This window comes from Babylonia areolata, chromosome 8 (assembly GCF_041734735.1).
Source record: "Babylonia areolata isolate BAREFJ2019XMU chromosome 8, ASM4173473v1, whole genome shotgun sequence".
Taxonomy (NCBI): domain Eukaryota; kingdom Metazoa; phylum Mollusca; class Gastropoda; order Neogastropoda; family Buccinidae; genus Babylonia; species Babylonia areolata.
Window position 1 is genome coordinate 35,110,757 of NC_134883.1, and position 20,879 is coordinate 35,131,635.

General features: G+C 39.0%; 1 protein-coding gene across 1 annotated transcript; it reads left to right on the forward strand.

The window, feature by feature from the left end:
* The first annotated feature begins 149 nt into the window (after positions 1-149).
* Positions 150-19,444, forward strand: LOC143285159 (dipeptidyl peptidase 1-like). The gene is given in 9 exon segments (XM_076592389.1): positions 150-725; positions 10,767-10,864; positions 11,551-11,739; positions 13,498-13,641; positions 14,287-14,405; positions 14,879-15,010; positions 16,149-16,320; positions 17,596-17,789; positions 18,740-19,444. Coding segments are annotated over 8 exon segments (1,125 nt in total). The 5' UTR covers positions 150-725; positions 10,767-10,826; the 3' UTR covers positions 18,877-19,444.
* Positions 19,445-20,879: the final 1,435 nt, after the last annotated feature.

A 20,879-nucleotide genomic window follows, 5' to 3' on the forward strand; every position in this document is an offset into this window, starting at 1 on the left:
ATTGAAGGAATTACAAGATAAGTATGTGCCATCTAAAGAGTTTTGGACTGGAAGCAACAGTTACAAAAAGACTGTCCCACTTTCTGTTTTGGAAAAGATATGATTGAAAAGAAAGACTTTCAGATGGTATAAGAAGTACAGTATAGACCGGATGTATAAAACACCGGATGTATGAAAGTCTGCATGTATGAAAGGGGCAGGCAGGGTCCCGGCAGAAGCTACTCTTTGTTATTACTTAGCATTTTCCGGTTGTATGAAAATCGGATGTATAAAAGTCCGGTTGTATGAAAGCAAATCTCTGGTCCCGAGCAGCACAAATGCGCTGTTGCAAGACCGGTTGTAAGAAAACGAAACCGAAAGTAGACCAAATTCACCAAAGTGTGGTAAATTCCCCGTAAAATTATTTCCCCTTCCATAGCGACTCGATCTTGCAAAATGGCGGACCTGCACCGCAAAGCGAAAGGTACAGGCAAACGCAGAGTGTTGACATTGTCTGAGCGCCTTAAAATCATAAAGGCAGTAGAGGACAGTCCATTCAAATCCCGAACACAGATGGCCATTAATTTAGGTGTCCCCCTGCCAACGCTGTCAAATATCATGAAAGACAAGAACAAATATCTTGCTCAGGCAAGAAGTGGCGATATTGTGACGACGAGCAAGCGGGCACGGAGCTCTCAGCTGGCGTCTGTGGACAAAGCGTTGCTGGACTGGTTTACGTCATGCAGGTGGGCTATTCTTATTTTTTATTTATGAATTTTTATTTGTTGATTGATTTGAAACTGTATGTTCATACTGTCCGCGCTCTAAAAGTGGGTATCAGTGTCTCACAGTGTGTGTATGTGTGTGTACGTGTGCACGTACGCACACTGACGTGTGCGCGCATGCGTGCGTGATAGTGTGTGTGTGTGTCTGTGTGTGTGTGTGTCTGTCTGCCTGTCTATCTTCCTGTCTCGGTGCCCGTGCCCCTGTATTTTTAACCTACACATATATGCCTTGAGCCATCCGCATATGCAATATGACTTCAATGTGCCCAGCAGTTTGCTTGGAAATTGGTAGCAGTACATTGGTAGTAAAAAGTTTGCGACCGCATAACGGGGGCAATACAAGTGTGTGTGTGTGTGTGTGCGTGCGTGTCAGTGTGTGTGCGTGAGCGCATCAGTGTGTGTGTGTGTGAGGGGAAGGGGGAGGAAGTGGTGGGGGTGCAGTAGTTGGGTGTGTGTATGGGGTGCGTAGCTATGTGCCCTCGTCTCTGCTCCCAGCACTCAAAAAACGTCTCTATCTGCCCTAAACTCAGTTATATTTTTAAGGTACAGTGTTCTATGTGCGCCCATCTCTATGTGCCCCCATCTGTCTATTTCTGTCAAAGAGTGTTAGAGTATTTTGCATCTATACTGTAGCGCTACGGATGTCATTTTGGTTCATAATAATGTTTATTTATAGCTTGATTGAAATACTATTTATTAGAACGAACAAAACAATTTTTTTGGTAATATTTTGTTGAATAAGAAAAAAAGTAAATTTTTTTAATTTAATCAACATACTGTGATGTTGAGAAAGAAAACCACACCACACACACACACACACACACACACACAAAGAGAGAGAGAGAGAACTCAGAAAATTTTATTTGCTACGTCAACGGCCCTTACAAAGATTCCACGACCAAAAACATCGTCAAAAGCGCAAAAGGGTTGTGGAGGGAACACACACAATACAGTCGTGCCACACACACACACACACACACACACACACGCGCGCGCGCGCGCGCACGCGCACACACACACGCACGGAGGGAGGGTTGGGGGGGGGGGGGGAGTGCACGGCACATGCAAAGCAGAACAGTTCCCACAAACAGTTGCTCTTTCTACCGGTTGTCCTGACTGTGTGTATGTAAGTACATGTACTTTTCCACTTGTTATTCACAAACCTTTTCTTCTTACTAGGATATGTATGAAAACATTTAAACATAAAAAAAGTAAATACAAAAATAACATGAAAAAAATCTACTTTTATCAAGTAAAAGACGCGTGGCCGGATGTATGAAAGTCGATCCTCAATATTTTCATACATCCGGTTATCCGCTTGTAGTAAAGACCGGATGTATGGAAGACAAAAAGTGGGTCCCGACGACTTTCTTACATCCGGTCTTGACTGTACAGGACAAATGAAAATTATAATGCTTATGCACATGCTCAAAATCAGGTTAAGAGGGCATGACGAAAGGCTACCAAGGAAAAAGAGATGTCTATTGCAAAGAACATTAAAAGTGACCCAAAGAGACTGTTTAATTATACTGCATCACGAACTAAACCAAAGGAGATTATTCCGAACTTAAGCACACCTGGTGGAACTTTACCTAACAATGACAAAGAAAAGGCTGAGGTCCTAAATTTGTTTTTCTCTAGTGTTTTCACAGTGGAAGATGTCACCAATGTTCCTTCTTTTGAGTCAGAATGCAAGGCTTCAACAGATTATGTTGAAGTTTCAGAAAAGATGATTAGTGACAAACTTTCACAGTTAAAAGTGAATAAAGCCATTGGTCCTGATGGAATACACCCTTATTAGCTAAAAGAATTGCATAATAGTTTAGCTATTCCCTTAAAGATTCTGTTTGTTAAAACTGTATCACATGGTAAGATGCCACAGGCATGGAAAGTAGCAGAAGTAAAACCAATATTTAAGAAAGGTAACAAACAAGACCCTGGAAACTATCGACCAGTAAGTTTGATATCAGTTGTATGTAAAGTTTTTGAAGGTTTCACACGTGATACTTTGAATAAACATTTGATTGATAATGACTTACTGATTATCAGTTTGGCTTTACCAGTGGTAGATCCTGTGTGACTCAGTTGCTGAATACTTTACATGACTGGATGCAGTCACTTGAAAATAATAAAGCAATGGATGCAATTTATCTGGACTTACAGAAGGCGTTCGATAAAGTTCCACATAATAGGTTAATTGTTAAATTGCAAGGGTATGGTATTTGTGGTAAATTGTTGGAATGGATAAAAGACTTCTTATATGAGAGAACACAGTATGTATCAGTAGGGACCGAGTCATCGTGTCCTGTTAAGGTGAGTAGTTGTGTTCCTCAAGGCAGTGTCTTGGGGCCCACACTCTTTGTATATTATATAAATGACATGCCTGACATACTAGACTGTTTTGTGAAAATCTTTGCAGATGATACAAAGATCTAAGAGGAGGTAGATTCTGATGTTGGTTGAATGAAGTTACAAGTTAGTATTGATAAATTAGTACACTGGACTGATAGATGGCAAATTAAATTTAATAGCAATAAATGTAAAGTTTTACACATAGGCAGACATAATCCACATTGTAAGTATTATATAGATGGTACGGACTTGCAGGAGACTTCATCAGAGAGAGATCTTGGAGTCATTGTTGACTCTGGTCTCTCTTTTGATGTTCATGTTAATGAAACCATTAAAAAAAAGCCAATAGATTGACTGGTATGTTAGCTGGGAATATGCAGTGTAAAAGTAAAGACATAATGGTGCCATTATTTAAGTCATTAGTCAGAATTAGTTACAATATGGGAATGTTGTTTGGAATACGGGCTTAGTAAAACATATAGACAGTACTGAAAATATTCAACGAAGATTTACTAAAAGAATCATAGGCTTTGCTGATATGGACTATGAAAATAGGTTGCAAGCACTTCAGTTACCTAGTTTAGAATATAGAAGACTGCGTGGTAATTTAAATAATAGAGATGTATAAAATGACTCATGGATTATATGACATTGAATGAGAACAGTGCCACAAGAGGCCATTCCTACAAACTATTAAAAGTTTCAGTAAAAATTTCCAGATTTGCACATTTCTTTGCAAACAGAGTAACAAATGTTTGGAATAATTTGTCACAAGACGTTGTTTCCACAGGAACTGTGAATACATTTAAAAATTATCTTGATATTCATTAAAAAAAAAAAAATTTAGATACAAAATTCATTTACATATTTACTGATTTTTCAAGCATTGCGCACTCAATGTTGAAAAATGCACCAGACATGTGGGGACTCTCTTTTTCTTCCCCACTTCAAGCGGGCAAAAGGCCTTGTCAGGCCTGCACGCTTTGATATTGATATGATATGGTTCATCAGAACAAAAATCCATGTGTGTGTTTGCATTCTAGTGGTGTAAATGACAAACTTTTCCTGGATCTGGTCTGTTTTATAACTTTGTACAATGATATACAGCTGTACACTTTTGCAGCACTAAATGAGCTATCCTTCTTTCTCCTTTTCTGCCATGGTTCCGGAGTCATATCACTCAATCGGCCTTGCGGGGAAGGGAATGAGGGAGATGCGTCAGTAAACGAAACTGTAGAGTCAAGTCTGACAAGGTCAAGCATGCAACATCGAGCTCAGTGCAAGAAACCCGAAAGAAGAGCTGACCATCACTGTGAGAGAGCTCGAGGTAGAGGGCAATATAATCAAAATTGGTTCGCGACGTACAGATCCACGCTGGATCCAGATCCAGGGCCCTAACGATTGCGATTGCGCCTTAATTTTCGATCAATTGCACAAACAAGCTAAGTAAGTTTGTGACCTGTTAGTAGTCTTCGTTGTGAGATACAAAGCATGAGCAAAGAATCGATAGACAGACAGAAAATACGAAAAAAAACTTAGTCTTGCTATGAGCACAGGAGCTGCCAGTGCGTCAAGATGGCTGCCGGAAAAAGTATGGGATACAGAGGGGAGGTAACCTACTTCCGGGAGGTTATCGGCCATAGCTACTTTCTTTTTCTCCTCATGGGCGGGTAGTTGTTTCCACAGGACAGGAATCAGACTCCCTGCCGGAGTCTGCACTGGTGGGTCACAGTAAAGTATGTGTAGTAAAGCATTAATATCTTGTTCAAAGGATGTTATATTGTAATCTCATTTTTTAATCAAAAATTCATAATCATCAAACACACACACACACACACACACACACACACACACACACACACACACACACACACACACACACTAACTGACTAACTAACTAACTAACTAATTAACTAACTAAAATGTATTTCAGACATTCCGAAAACTTATGTTTTGTTATGTGTAGACTCAAAGTCAGTATTACAAGCTACTGATTCTCCAAATCTAAAGAAGCGAACTGAATTGAGATGACAATGGAAATAAAACGTATTATTCATCAATTGATAAAACATGGCATTAATATTACCTTCTGCTGGGTACCTTCACACTGTGGGATATCTTCTAATGAGTGGGTAGATCAAGCAGCTAGAAAAGCAGCACGCAATTTCGACGGAAGGCGCAATGCAACTGGACATCAAGTTAGATCTACATGAATGCTGGAGTAGTATTGAAAATGTATCCAGAAATCAGTTTAAGAAATTGCTTATAGATTCAAATAATCAATATTACCAATATACTGTGTAAACACAAAGAATGCAGCTAATCCCAATTTTTTTTATTTTTTTTTTTTTATATAAATTTGACACAAACAGAACATTCAAGACAAATTACAAGTTTAATGTACAGAATTCGTCTGAATGCCTTTCGTACAAAATTTTCTAAAAACGTATGTCCAGTAAACATATGACTGTAAGCCATCTACTCCTTCATTGTCCAATCATAAGACAGCTAATTCCAAAAGCTGCAGTTGATGACATTTCTACCAATATTCCATTATCCACTGAAAAGATTTTGAATGATTATTCATTGCTTAGAAAGTTTTCTGAAATTTTAAACTCCAGTCCAGTTGGTATCCTCCTTTGATGTATTTTGATTAATGTCGTTATTTATATTTACATTATTGTAAGTTAATACTTGTTGATAGTGTATACACATATTCTCCCCCCTGTCATTCATTACACACCACAATCTCTTTAACTTTAATTTCTCATTATAGTTTTCCTTTCTTACACTAATATGCACATGCATTCCCTTTCTTTCATCCACTACTACTCCTCTTTCCGTCTAATAACATTTGTAGTGAATAGACGTTAAACTGAAGATCACACACATTATGAGCCTGAACAGTTAGGTTTTCTTTTCCCTCACCAGTAGCCGTCTTTTCCCCCTACATTTGTCAAATAACACTTATGGCTAAAAGACGCTAAACTAAAGAAGAAGAAGAAGAAAAGAGGAAGAAGAAGAAGACAACAACAACAACAACACACAACAACAACAACCCCCCCCCCCCCACCCCCCCCCCCCCCCCCCCCCCCCCCCGACACACACACACACACACACACATAATCGAACGGGGGAGTATCGACACGCCAAATAGGTTTACCAAGGTCAACTTGAGTTGTTTTTCGGGGTGAGGTCTTGCTCCGTCAGCAGAAGGTGGTATGGTTCGAGGTGTGTAACTATATATCTCATTGTTCAAGGTCCAACTCACTATTCCAACTCACTATCAGTCAAGGGCCACTGCTATATAAGAACAGAGGCGGCACGAACACCTGCAATCACATGACGAAAAGATGGCGATCACCGGCGGCAGCAGCAGCAGCAGCAATTGTATGATGTTTCTTGTGTTATTTCTTGCGGTCTTTACGCCAGCTTTCGGCGATACCCCAGCAAACTGCACATACGAGGATATCAGGGGGACATGGGTGTTTTCTTTGGGATCCGGAGGAAACAATCGGACCTTGAACTGTTCGAACTTTTCAGGTTTGTACTTGAAGGGTTCAGTGACGGGCACTTTAGATCTCCCATTTGATATTAAATTACTACGTTCGCGGCTCACGTTGAGTATTCTCGGTATTAAAAACTGTTATTCACTGGCATGAAACAGAATAAAAAATACAGAAAAGAAAAAAAGGCTACCAAATAGTAGTAATCAGATATAATTTGTTCTAAATATAGTACTCAGTCTCAGTGTTATTCCTGGTACTTGATCTATATCAAACTTGATTCCAAATAGTAGTAATATGCTAGACATAGTACTTTCGGTGTTATTCATAGCCTATTTGATCTGTATCAAACCAGATTACTGAAATTCACTGTCAGACATATGATAAATATTCTGTTGTCATGGAATAAGAATATGCCCTGGGACAGCAGGAGCTTTTTGTTATTGTTGCTTTTTGGTTTTTTTCTTTTTTTTCTGCTGCCCCATCATCTACACTGTTTCAGTGGCATTACTCCCACGCTGCTCATTTTGAGTTCCCCATACTCGGCCACACCAGGTTTATCTGTTAGTCCCAGTGTTGGCAGTCCACAGGGAACCATCAATGTTAGGTCACCAGAAGGCCACACATCAGAGGATACCCTGCTGCTGAGTCACTTCGGTGGTGTTCAGTAGTGCCTGTTCTGATTTATAGTACTTAAACCCCCTACTGAAAACAATAATGGCTTAGTCGCAGAGCCAAACTGAGTGAGCGTCCAACGCCAGAGTGGAGACTGCCACCATGTCTCTCCAGCAACAGCCCCCCATGAATCTATTAACACTGACCTTGACAGGACTCACCCCAAGCATGGAAGTGGAGGGGTATCGAAACTGAGGTCACATTGAGAGCAGGGCATGATACATCGAAAGGCCACATAATTTTTAGACTTTTTTTTATTTTATTGATGATGGTGATGATGACAGTGCTGCTATGGAGGTCCATTCGGGTTTCAGACTACATGACAAGGCTATACTCAACGCTTCCTGTCATAATGATATCCCGGTGTTAACCAGGCCTGAGACTTACAGACACTTGCAGTCTTGGTCAGAAAATTAGAGCAACAACCCCAAAGATGCATCCGTGAAGTGGATGATACTGGGCTGTGTGGTCCCAGTCTTCCCATTTATACCCATAGCATATTCAACTCTGAGCAGGAGCCTGCCTTGGGCCAAAAAAACCTACCTCCATTGGGATTAGAACGTGTGCCCTCCCAACCATCACTCTACGATGCTAACCACTTTGCCACAGTGGCTGGTGCTTTTGTCTTTGTCTACAAACTTCTGTTTACTATTCATGAAATAAATCATATGTCACTTGGATAATGTTTTTATTGATCTGAATGCAGGTGATCCACCTTTTTAAAATCTCTTTGTAAAAATGTTATTTAGTAAGTACAGAAAAGCAGGTTAATTTCCATACCTCTGTGTCTACCTATATTATATAATTGTTCTCCTCTGAACAAATGTCAAACTGTAAAAATATTTTTAAAAGAGACGATGAAACCCAGATTATGGTTATCATCTTAATCAAAGGAAAATGGGTTTTGTTGTTTTGTTTCATTATTTTTGCCCAGGGAAAAAAATCTTGTTTTTGAGCTGCAGGAAAGTTATATTGTCATCTTTTCAAGTTGGACTGTGCCTTTACCCTGCTGTGACAAGGCATCAGGCAGGACCACACTCGCCTCCAGATTCACTCAACCATTCATTCGACACCAGGAATAAAGCAGGACTAGTCTGATGCAGACCTGAGGGCCCTTAACACAAAGCTGTCAATGGGACTGGCCTACACTAAGACAAGAAATTTTATTCATGACGGTACAAAAGAAAAGAAAGAAAACCAAGAGCCTTTACCTATAGAGGCACAGGCACTTTGACTAGAGTGCCTGTACTGGGTTTAACACTGAATCAATGATATCTGTTGGTTGAGACCGTGCTATTGATATACTGGAAGTGGAAGTAGCTGCAGTATATCTGTTTCAAACTATTTATGGAAGCAAAGTTGTTGTTGCTCACGACGGGTGCAATTGTCGAATGGTTAAAGCGTTGGACCCTCAGTCTGAGGGTCCCGGGTTCGAATCACGGTGAGGGCACCTGGTGATTAAAGGGTGGAGATTTTTACGATCTCCCCGGTCAACATCTGTGCAGACCTGCCAGTGCCTGAACCCCTGTGTATACACAAGCAGAAGATCAAATACGCACGTTAAAGATCCTGTAATCCATGTCAGCGTTCGGTGGGTTATGGAAACAAGAACATACCCAGCATGCACACACCCCGAAAGCGGAGTATGGCTGCCTACATGGCGGGTTAAAAACGGTCATACACGTAAAAGCCCACTCGCGTATATACGAGTGAACGTGGGAGTTTCAGCCCACAAACGCAGAAGAAGTTGTTGCTCACAACACCGTTAGCCTTGACTGTTGGTCTGTGCTGCTGAAGAGGTGGTTGCTGGACCTGCTGATTCAGGGTCAGTCACAGTGGATATGTACTTTTGTAGTCCGTCAGTTTTTATCAGTGTCCTGATGATACACACACACACACACACACACACACACACACACACACACACACACACAACTCAAGGTCATCAGAGTGAAGGCCTACAAAGCTGTTATCAGACAACACTTGAACACTGACAGGGGACTATCAGTATCAGATCTGTATTCCAGTCAGTCTGATGTCTGATAACACAACAGCATTGCAGGCCTGCACTCAGATGACCTTGAGCTGTGTGTGTGTGTGTGTGTGTGTGTGTGTGTGTGTGTGTGTGTGTGTGTGTGTGTGTTCTTGGAGCTTTCCTTCAGGTTTCTTCTTGAAAAAGTCCAATATCTTACTGACTTTCACATTGTATAGACTTTAACTACACCTCATGACATTTGCATGCAAGGTGCTTGCAGATCATAATGCCAGGATGGTTAATGGATTCAACCCTTTCCAGGATGTGGATCTAAACGTTTTTAAGGGAATTCCTGTGCATTGTCACAGACAATACAACACTTTTTTTTTCTTTTTTAATCAGTACTTTGTGTCACTAGTGTGGCATAAATAAGTGACAGTGCTTTGTGTGTGAAGTACTTTGTCTTCACAATCATGGTCAGTTAGTATGTATTTTTGTTTTGTTTGTTTTTTGTTGTTGTTTTTTCCTTAGAAAATATTGAGCTTTTGTGTCTTAAAATGTTATCATTATACACACATTTGTTCCACTTTGTCTTAAAGTGTAATATTTTCTCACTTGAATGTTTTTCTTCTTACATGACAATTGATGTATGCATGGTGATCAGGGAATGGTTTGCCAGTTACTTTTTTTCATTTTGATATTTGTTGATGAGCATTTGAATGAGCAAAAAGAAGCACACAATGAAATATTTTGAATTGAATTGAACTATTTGATGAACAATCGGTACTGAAGAACATCTCAGCCAGTACACCTGATTTACAGCAGGTACAGTCAGACAGATACTGTTGTTGTTTTTTATATAATTTTTTATATACAACTGGAACTGAAGAACATCTCAGCCAGTACACCTGATTTACTGCAGGTACAGCCAGACTGATACTGTTGTGTTTTTTTTTTATATAATTTTTTATATACAACTGGAACTCAAGAACATCTCAGCCATTACCCCTGATTTACGGCAGGTACAGCCAGAGTGATACTGTTGTTGTTTTTATATAATTTTTTATATACAACTGGAACTGAAGAACATCTCAGCCAGTACTCCTGATTTATGGCAGGTACAGCCAGACTCATACACACACACACACACACACACACACACACACACACACACACATATATATATATATATATATATATATATATATATATATATATAAAAGCAGCCATTCACCGCTTTTCTTCGGGTTTCTTTGTTTAATCCATCTTACCTTTCTGGTGACTTGTGTGCAAAATTAACTCAGTGCATTGAGTACATTATAATCTTTCTCATTTTTCTTCTTCTGAGATTGTCTATAAAGTTCATAAGACTGATTTTATCCCCCCCCCCCCCCCCCCCCCCTCCTGCCCCCTCCTTTTTTTCTCTTTTTTTTCAGATGTAACTGAATCTGTCAGTGCAATGCCAGTCAGTTCAAGTGAAGTTTTCATTGACAGGTCCTATGCGGAGTCAAGTGGAGGTCACTCTGGACTACCCTGATATAGCGGTGGACCAGTATGGAAACATGGGATTCTGGACCATCATCTACAATCAGGTAAATACTCTGCCTTCAGCTGTCTACATACTGTCTTTCATCTTTTTTTTCATAGTAGTTTTGGTTGTCAGTGTCACAGTATTTAAATTTTTACATGAATATGGAACTACAGAACTGTGATACACTGGTGGATGGTTATGGTAATGGTGGTTGCAATAAATGAGTTTTGTTATAACATGATATGGAATAACAGAAGTTGAATTTAATGACATACGTTTTTTTTTTCTATCAGAAATTAAATACTCAACCAACTGTATAACTGTTAAATCTTTTTTCTTTGGTTTCTCATCGGTTTGAATCTGTTTCTGGTTGATTTCAAAGAATATAGACAGGGCAGTAATGTATTTTTCAGATCAAATGCAAAATTTACACACAAAAAAAGAAAAGAAAATGGCTTTGTTGTCTATTTTATTTTCTGTTACTGATGTGCAGTCTGTTTAGTAGTCTGGTCTGGTTTACTCTGAAATGCAATTTAGTACATTCAGCAGTCTACTCCTGTCTGGTCAGGCTTCATCTGACCAGGTCTGTTCTAATGCAGTCTTTGTGGAATTTGATGATTCTTAGTTGTTTTAGTTCTCTCTCTCTCTGTTCATCTACATCAATGATCAGTAGATATTATCACCATTGTCTGTGTTCTAGGGCTTTGAAGTGGTGGTGGCTAGCAGGAAATACTTTGCCTTCTCCAGGTACATGAAGCATGGAAAGAAGGTGATGTCCCTTTGCAATGAAATCATGCCGGGCTGGTCACACGACACACTGGGTCACGACTGGGCGTGTTACAACGGCAAGAAGAAGTCCTCAGTCAGTGACTCTGGGGTCAAGGTGTCCACAGCTCCAACACCAAAACTCTCCACCACCTTGAAGTTCAAAGCAGGGTGAATAATCTGTTTTGAAATAAAGAAAAGTTGTGGTCAGTGTCAGAAAGGAACTATCGCTTGTACATTTTATTATATGACTGTATTGTACTGTTGTTATATGTATGATGTGTTTAGGTCTTGTTTGCAGTTTAACGTTGTTATAAATTGCTTGCTTCATAGTACTGACCCACCCAGTGTGTAGCTCATGCTCATCCTCACTTATGAAGGAGAAACAACCACTTCATAGTTAACTAGTCACATTTCCTTTCTCAAAAAACTAAATGGTCTTAAATTCACAGCAAAATATAACAAAACGTATGTATAGATATAATTTTACAATCTCCAAAAATGTCAAGTGTGGAAGGACTGTGACATCCTACTGCAACAAAATCATGCCAGGCTGGTCACATGACTAACAGGGTAACAACTAACCAAGAACTAAAATAGCAAAAATTATATTACCTTCAAAATCCTTGATTTTTGTCTTTAACTGTGATGAGAGTTTTCAATCTATTGCATAAAAGAAAATGATAACACTAACGGAGCCATTGTAGTTAGCTGTTCGTGAACATGAAAAAAACAAAACCATCAAGAAAACAAAAACATTAAGATCTTGGCCACAGAAACCAGTCACCCCAAATGTAAGATCAGAGAAGCCTCAGAGATTTAGATGAACCCAACACCACCAGAGCAACACACATGAAGTCAGCCCCGGAGGCTCTCCATCCCCTTCTGACACAAGCATCCTTTTCATTCAAAAACAACCTGAAAAGCACAAACAAAGCATGGGGTGTTTGTGTCTTTCACATCATTTTTGACTTACTTGTGTAAACAAAGTGAGTCTATGTTTTAACCCGGTGTTCGGTTGTCTGTGTGTGTGTGTGTCTGTTTGTCCGTGGTAAACTTTAACATTGCCATTTTCTCTGCAAATACTTTGTCAGTTGACACCAAATTAGGCATAAAAATAGGAAAAATTCAGTTCTTTCCAGTCATCTTGTTTAAAACAATATCGCACCTCTGGGATGGGCACAAAAAAATAAAAAATGAAACCTAATTATATGCAAACTGCATTTACTGTTATATTTATATTTTTTGTATTCTCTAAGCTTGGCACTTTGATCTGATATTCTGACCCAACAACAAGAGCAGTCATTATTATCATTTTTTGTTCAAACAGGAACTTCTTTTGCTAAGCATGGAAGTTTTATTTATTTTGCAAACGTTTTGGTGCAGATAGTAAAGAAGGGAAATTACTCTGTAATTAATGCTAGGGGACTTAATTCGCTTTAGACTGATCTTTCTCATCTTAAACAAAGCTTGGATTTTTTTTTTAAGTGTATCACAAGTGAGTCTTGAAGGCCTTGCCTCTCTTGTAAAATGATGATATGAATATTTATATAGTGCCTAACCTTTTGGCGGAGACCAAGCTCTAAGCACTTTACAAAGATGGAGTCATTTGCACAACAGGCTGCCTACCTGGGTAGAGCCAACTGACAGCTGCCACTGTGCGCTCATCATTCATTTCCTGTGTCATTCAGTCAGGTTTCAGTCACCCACACGTGCACACTCTTATATATAGACATGTAACGTTTTACCTGTATGACTATTTTTGCTTATTTACTCCACAATAGCAGCAGCCATTTCCAGGGTGTGCATGCTGGGTATGTTCTTGTTTCCATAACCCACCGAACCCTGGCATAGACTACAGGATCTTTAATGTGTGTATTTAATCTTCTGCATGTGTATACAAATGACAAGGATGTTTGTATTTTTCAGATTGTTTTATAATGACATGGATTTTATCACCCATATCAACAAGGCCCAGACATCTTGGAAGGCGGCACCATATCCCTATCTGGAGGGAATCAGCAGGGAAAATCTTTTGAGGATGGCAGGGGGGTCTGCTTCAAAGATTGTTGGGTGTGTACTGAAACATTCTCCTCTTTTTGTTTCCCCTTTCTACACTTCTACTTACCTCCATTTCTTTATATTATCCCCTGTCTTTAACCTTCACTGTACATCATGGGTCAAGAAGACCTTTTCTTTTCCATTGATTCATTTTTATTCAATCAACTCTAGATTGCCTCACATTCTGTTTAGGCATTTCTGCACTTTTTCTGTTGTTCTGGTTGATAAGTAAATTCCATGCAGCATGGACCAATTTGTGAGACCATGATTCTTCAGTAATTCATGCTTAATCCTTTTCCACAAAGGGAATGAATGAATTAATAAATAAATCAGTTCAAAATACAAAATCGGAACTAAGTGAAATTCAGGTATGAAACCCTGTTGAGATTATTGTGTATTTGTTAACAGTTAGTTGTGGACTACTTGTGGAAGGAGTCAAACTATCAACTTGAAGACTTGATGAGCTGACTCGAGCGGAAATTATTATTTTCTCTCCTTATGCGTGTGTCATTGTCAAGACAACCTATAATTTAAGCAAGATAGGTAACTCAAATTATACAAGCTGTATAAGTACATGCACATATATGGCACATGCCCAGATACAGAGAATCATTTGAGTAATAACACGATGAAATAATGTTGGTGTGCTTTATGCAGACGACCCTCAGTAGCACCTGTGTCCCGTGCAGTATATGAGGCAGCTGCTAAACTGCCTGATAATTTTGACTGGCGCAATGTGAGTGGTGTCAACTATGTATCCCCGATCAGAAACCAAGGTAAGATAATTCTGCAAGGGTGTCAGAGAAGTGTGTATCATGTATCTGATGGTGTACAAATGTGGAGTGAGGGCACAACAGTTGAGATAACTTATGAGTGAATAGATTGCCATATAGGTTTCTTGTTGCAAAACTGCACTGCCCTGTGGTATTTTTATATATCAAAACATAAGGACTGAAATAAACATTATCTTCATATTTCTTTGACTATCTTCTGTTGACTCTTGATTGATCGTTATTGTAATATGTTAATAACTACATGAGATTTGCCCTGGTTGTGTAATACGACAGTTTACATCTCAGATGAAATTACTCATAAAAAATTAAGGTTCTCTTGTATTAATATCATTCCATACTAACAAAATGAAGAACCTGTGAAGTTATGTATACATGAAGACTACTACATTTGAAAGGGGACAGTAGTCCTGTTTGGAGGTTTGTACATAAAGAGCATTGACATTTTCCTTTTCCAGCGCTGTGTGGAAGCTGCTATGCTTTTGCGTCACTGGCGATGAATGAAGCCAGGGTGAGGATCATGACCAACAACACCAAGCAGCCTGTCTTCTCTCCATAGGACGTCATGGACTGCAGCAACTACTCACAGGGTACTTGGACATTTCACACTGTTGCATATTGTCCAGCCGACTGCATGGCACTATATCAGGACTGCCCAACTAAGAAAAAAAATTAAAAAAAAAAAATTAAACCATGTGAAACACAAAACTATGTTATACCTGGGGGAGTATGAGAAAAAAACCAAAAAAAAACCCTGCCAAACATAAATCTTAAGTTATAAGACTAGGCTGTGCTGAGGCTGTCAGGCCTTCTTCTTCATTTGTCATCCCCAGATTATGATAATGATAATGATGAAACATTGGTGAGGAGGAATAGATAAAGAAGTTGAAAGGTGACTGTAACGATGACAATGAAATATTCTTGATGAGGAGGAAGAGATGGAGAAGGAAAAACATGACAGTAATGATGATGATGAATATTTATGATGAGGTGGAGGAGGAAGAGATGAAGGAGGAAGACAGCATTAATGATGATGATGAAACATTGACGAGGTAGAGGAGAAGGAGGATGACATTAATTATGATGATGAAATATTGACGAGGTAGAGGAGAGGACAGTAATGATGATGATGAAACATTGACGAGGAAGAGGAGAAGGAGGATGACAGTAATCATGATGATGATGAAATATCGATGGAAGGATGTTGCATGCAGACTGCCCAAAGAGGTGACAAGACAGAAAAGGAACAGGTCAACTCTCAATGTTGACAGAGCCCAGCCAAGTCGTCATTCCAGTTATCCAGTCATGAAACAACTTTTTTTTTTATGTGATTACGCAATCATGTCACTGCTATTGACATATCACGTGAGAGAGGAGGAGGAAGATGGTAATGATGATGAGGCACTATTGATGAGGAGGAGAAAGAAATGGATGAGGAGGAGGAGAACAGTGAAGATGTCACATGGTGTTGGTTGTTCTGAACATACTGGCATGTTTATTTGTATTATTTATAGCCCAGGCAACCTCTGGGTTGTAGTGCATATATATACAGGAATGGTCACACATGTATGCATACACATGTACACACACACACTTACACACACACACACACACACACACACACACACATACACACATGCACACACACACCATCTTCAACACATACTTTTTCAACATGTAGCTGTTCTTACCAAGATCTGTTACTGATAAAACAAACCATTTGTACAGGTTGTGATGGAGGATTCCCCTACCTGATCGCTGGAAAGTATGCGGAAGACTTTGGACTGGTTTTGGAATCTGAAAACCATTACAGGAGTTTTGACAGAGACTGTGATACTCCTGCTTCTGCTGCCCGATACTACTCCACAAAATATGAATATATTGGCGGCTACTATGGAGGGTAGGTGTTCTGTTCACTGTCATCATCACAGCTCTGTATATTGCTGTCATGATAGTTACCCCCCACATTCACTCGTATGTACACGGGTGGGCTTTTAAATGTATGACCGTTTTTACCCCGCCTTGTAGGCAGCCATATTCCGTTTTCAGGGGTGTGCGAGCTGGGTGTGTTCTCGTTTCCATAACCCAGTTACACTGAAGATAATTACCATTTGATGATTCACAGTGATGTTACACAGACTGAATTTATTGTCTGTTTTCACTTGGAATGCCAAGATCACAAATCTATACATGATCTTAGAGATTTTGTTCTATGATGTGATGTTTCAAGAGCAAAAGAGAATGTGTAAGTTTGTTAACACATCTTGATATGAGACTGAAAGACTGGTTCACCAAATGCATGTTCTTGATTCTAACACAAGGTTACTTTCATGTGACATTCTGTTGTTTTTCATGTGGTACTCACTGTGTTGTGTTTCCTTCGCTACTCAGCATTCAGTAGATACACCACAACTTAATTCAAACAGTTTTACGAAGAAAATAAGTACAGATTCTGAAAAAAGTGGCAAAATTGATGTAATTATTTACTGTTCTTCTTCTCCTCTGTTGGTGGGCTGCAACTCCCATGTTCACTTGTAGTGGGCTTTTACATGTATTACTGTTATTACCCTGCCATGTAGGCAGCCATACTCCATTTTTGGGGATGTGCATGCTGAGTATGATCTTGTTTCCATAACCCACCGGATGGTGACATGAATTACAGGATTTTTAACTTGTGTATTTGATTTTCTGCTTGTGTATACACACAAGGGGGTTCAGGCACAAGCAGGTGTGCACATATATTGACCTGGGAGATGGGAAAAATCTTCACCCTTTACCCACCAGGCGCCGTTACTGAGATTCAAATCCAGAACCCTCAAATTGAAAGTCCAACACTGTAATCATTTGGCTGTTGTGCCAGTCCACTGGTCCTATAGTCATTGGTCCTTTATTCTGACGGAAATGATTAGCAAAATTACCATTTTAATGATATAATCATAATTCCTATATTTCTTGTGCTTTCTCAGGAATACATGGCATGATTACTATCATTATAACTTTCATTATCATTATTCCTCTGATTTTTAAAAACATTTTAACAGAAGTATAAGCTAAGATTAATATGATTACAATAATGATACAACAGTCATTGTTTCTTTATTCTGATAAGAGATATTTGGGAAGATCACAATCATTGCAATATCACTCTTAAATGATTTTTTCTTCCATTTTCCAGCTGCAATGAAGAGTTGATGCGGCTGGCGCTGTACGAGAATGGCCCTCTAGCGGTGGGCTTTGAGGTCTTGGATGACTTTTATAACTACCAGACGGGCATCTACCATCACACGGGCCTGACACGGGGCTTCTTTCCCTTTGAACTGACCGATCATGCTGTGCTGGTGGTGGGCTATGGGGTGGAGAAAACCACAGGTCAGTTCTGATGATCGTCTGATAGTCAGAGAAAGTTTTGATATTTACTTATTTTTAATCAACCATCTATACTCATGGGTTCACTTCTGATGATTGTGTTATTGCCGGAGAAACATTTTGTTGTTGTTGTTACTGTTGTTTGTTGTTTTTTATTATCTATTTAAACTAATACATTATCCAGATAAGTTGGTAAGTAGGTAGGAAGCTGCATGTTGAATTGTTTGGTGTGTAAATGCAGGCATCTGGAAGGCAGAATATTCATCCATCCTAATCCTGCTTCAGAGCTATTTTATTTTATGGCCGAACCCTTTATCTTGGGTGGGGATGGCTGAGTTGTAATATTGAACAATTTGCATTGGCTGAGGTACAGGGGCCACTTCACTTCAGTTCATGTCAATACCGAAACAAAGCAAAATAAAGAGAATGTCAACCTGCCAAGATGCCATTACAGAAATCTGCATTATACAGAAATACACCCACCCATGCTTCATTCAGAACATCAAAATAAATCTTGCTTGTGTGTGCAATAGTCATTTGTGAGTCACTGGTATCTGCTGTTTCAGAATGAGAATAACCTTATTGTCTCAGTAAGAGATATGAAATGTAGTGAAGTCTGTGATACATACAGATTACAAGCAAGACCGTACAATTTTGACATACAACATACATAACAAAACCACACATAACAAAGTTATGGCAAAGCAAGTCCAATAATGTTATCACCCTTCCACTATTTAAAACACACACACACACTAACACACATGCATGCACGCACACACACACACACACACACACACACACTTTGATTAAAATGTACATAAATATGAGTCACCATTGCAGTCTTTGTTTTTTTTGTGTGTGTTTTTTTGTGTGTGTGTGTGTGTGTTACTGAAATATCTGTAGAACTGCTGTCAGATGTCTTCAAACTGAAATGCCTGTGTGTTTTGCAGGAGAGAAGTTCTGGATCACCAAGAACAGCTGGGGAACCACATGGGGTGAAGACGGCTTCTTCCGCATCCGCCGTGGCAACGATGAGTGTGGCTTTGAGAGCGTTGCTGTTCAGTCGACTCCCATCATTTCTCTTTAATACTGTGTGCTGTAATGTCTTTCATTGGTGACTTACTGTGATATGTTACATGCCATAGCGCCTTTTTTCTTTTCTTTTCCTTTTTTTTTAATGTGGGTTCAGTTGTTATTTTTATCAGATTTTCCATATGTAATATATTACAATTTTGGGGAGTTAGGAAATGCATGTGTAAACAAAATGACATAATGAGACAAAGTGGAAAAAACAAAACTAACATCTCGGACATTAAACTTAAAGTGACATGATGTTTTTTCCTTGTAATGGATTCCCTTGACATGCATATGTCAGGGATAAAACTGCAGACTGGAAAATCTGCAAGTTAAGATAGGGTGTGGTAAAAAAAAATTGTCAGTGAGCATGCTGCAATGGGAACACTGTCCTCAATGATGTCCCTTGAATTTCTCTGCTTTGCTGTTTGTTATGTTTAGTTGCTTAATATACGGTGGGCAAAAGACTGTCTTTTGGTAACAAAAAGTAACTAAAAGGTAATTTTAGCGAGCAGTGTATCACAGCTCTGGGTATTTTTTTCGTATATATTTGCTAACAGATGTTGCTTATGGTGTTATGAGTACTGGTGTTATGAGTACTGAAATCAGAATCCATATTGAAGATTTATGTGCCATGTGAAGATAAATGTACAATGTCAAGTTTCACAAATATAAAACACTGATTTGTTGAAATATTTTGCTTTTCATAACTAAATCAAGGATCAAAAAGGGGACCAGATGGAGCCAAAAATTTCCGTGAGCAGTTTTTTGTTCTAATGTTAGTAAATGGAAGTCTGAATTTCTACTTTTTTTGTTACCTCTGTTTGTTAGTATTATTTTAAATGTGCTAAGATCAGGCTATTTATTACCCCATTTACGCTTACAGTTGTAGGACCTAGACACAAGTAGGGTAAGTATGGGTAATTGCGAACAGCGTGAAATTGCGAAGGATACATATACCACCCCACTTTGAAGCGTTCTTAACAGTTGCATTTTACAATTTAACGTTTGCTTCAACCTTTTCCTAATACCTTAATAAATATCCATTTCAAAGAACCAGTCAAACATCAGCTATTTCTGGCTATTTCTTCTCTTCACGCACCACTGCCAACCAAGGCTACAAACATACTCTCAAAATCCTAAAATCAAGAGAAGCAAGTTGTAGGACTTGAACTTTGACACAATTTAAAATAGTTTTATTTTGGTTGGAGATGTTGAATGAGCATTACCAGTTCTGGGAGAATTTAAGAAAAAAACATATTGGTGAGAGATCAGAAACTCAGTTTTAACAGGAATCTGCAAAATATTGTCGTTTGCAATTAGACCATAGGATATTTTGATGCGAGTCTATTTGCAAACAATGCTGTACAGTTACTGAGCACTGTCAAAAGAGTGTTTGTGTGCAATGTGGGGTGTGTGTGTTTAAACATTTATGTGTTTGTGTGCATGTGTGATCAAAACCAACAACATTCTAGTGGGATGTTCAAATAATACGTTATGTCTAATGAGTTAAAGGCCTGCTTCTGTTTTTATTGTCTACATGTATCCAAAGCCATCATTTGCATTTACACTTGCCTGTTCGCATTTACCCTCAAGCACCATTGCTATTTCAAACGTCGACAAAACGTTGAAAAGTATGAGCAGATGAACCTTTCCTGGTGCTACCAGTTGGAGAAAGCCTTAAAACACAAAAGAACTACGTTAGACTGTCATACATTTTATTATCTTTACAGTACACACGTTGAGATTGTCGCTTCAACTGGTTCGTTCGCAGTTATCCATACCTACCCTATGATAAAACCAAATAATGATGTCATTTTCATCATATCCAAGCAAAACAAATTTTTCAGTAAATCTTTAGGTTATTTAACAATTTTCATTTAATATACACTGAATGTGTTTTCAGAAAAGATGGTAACACATTTCTGAAACAGGCTCTCCCTATTTTATTTGTGACCTCCATGTTTGTGAAGCCTGAATGGTACAGATGACATTTGAGTAGTCTGTATCTAGGGT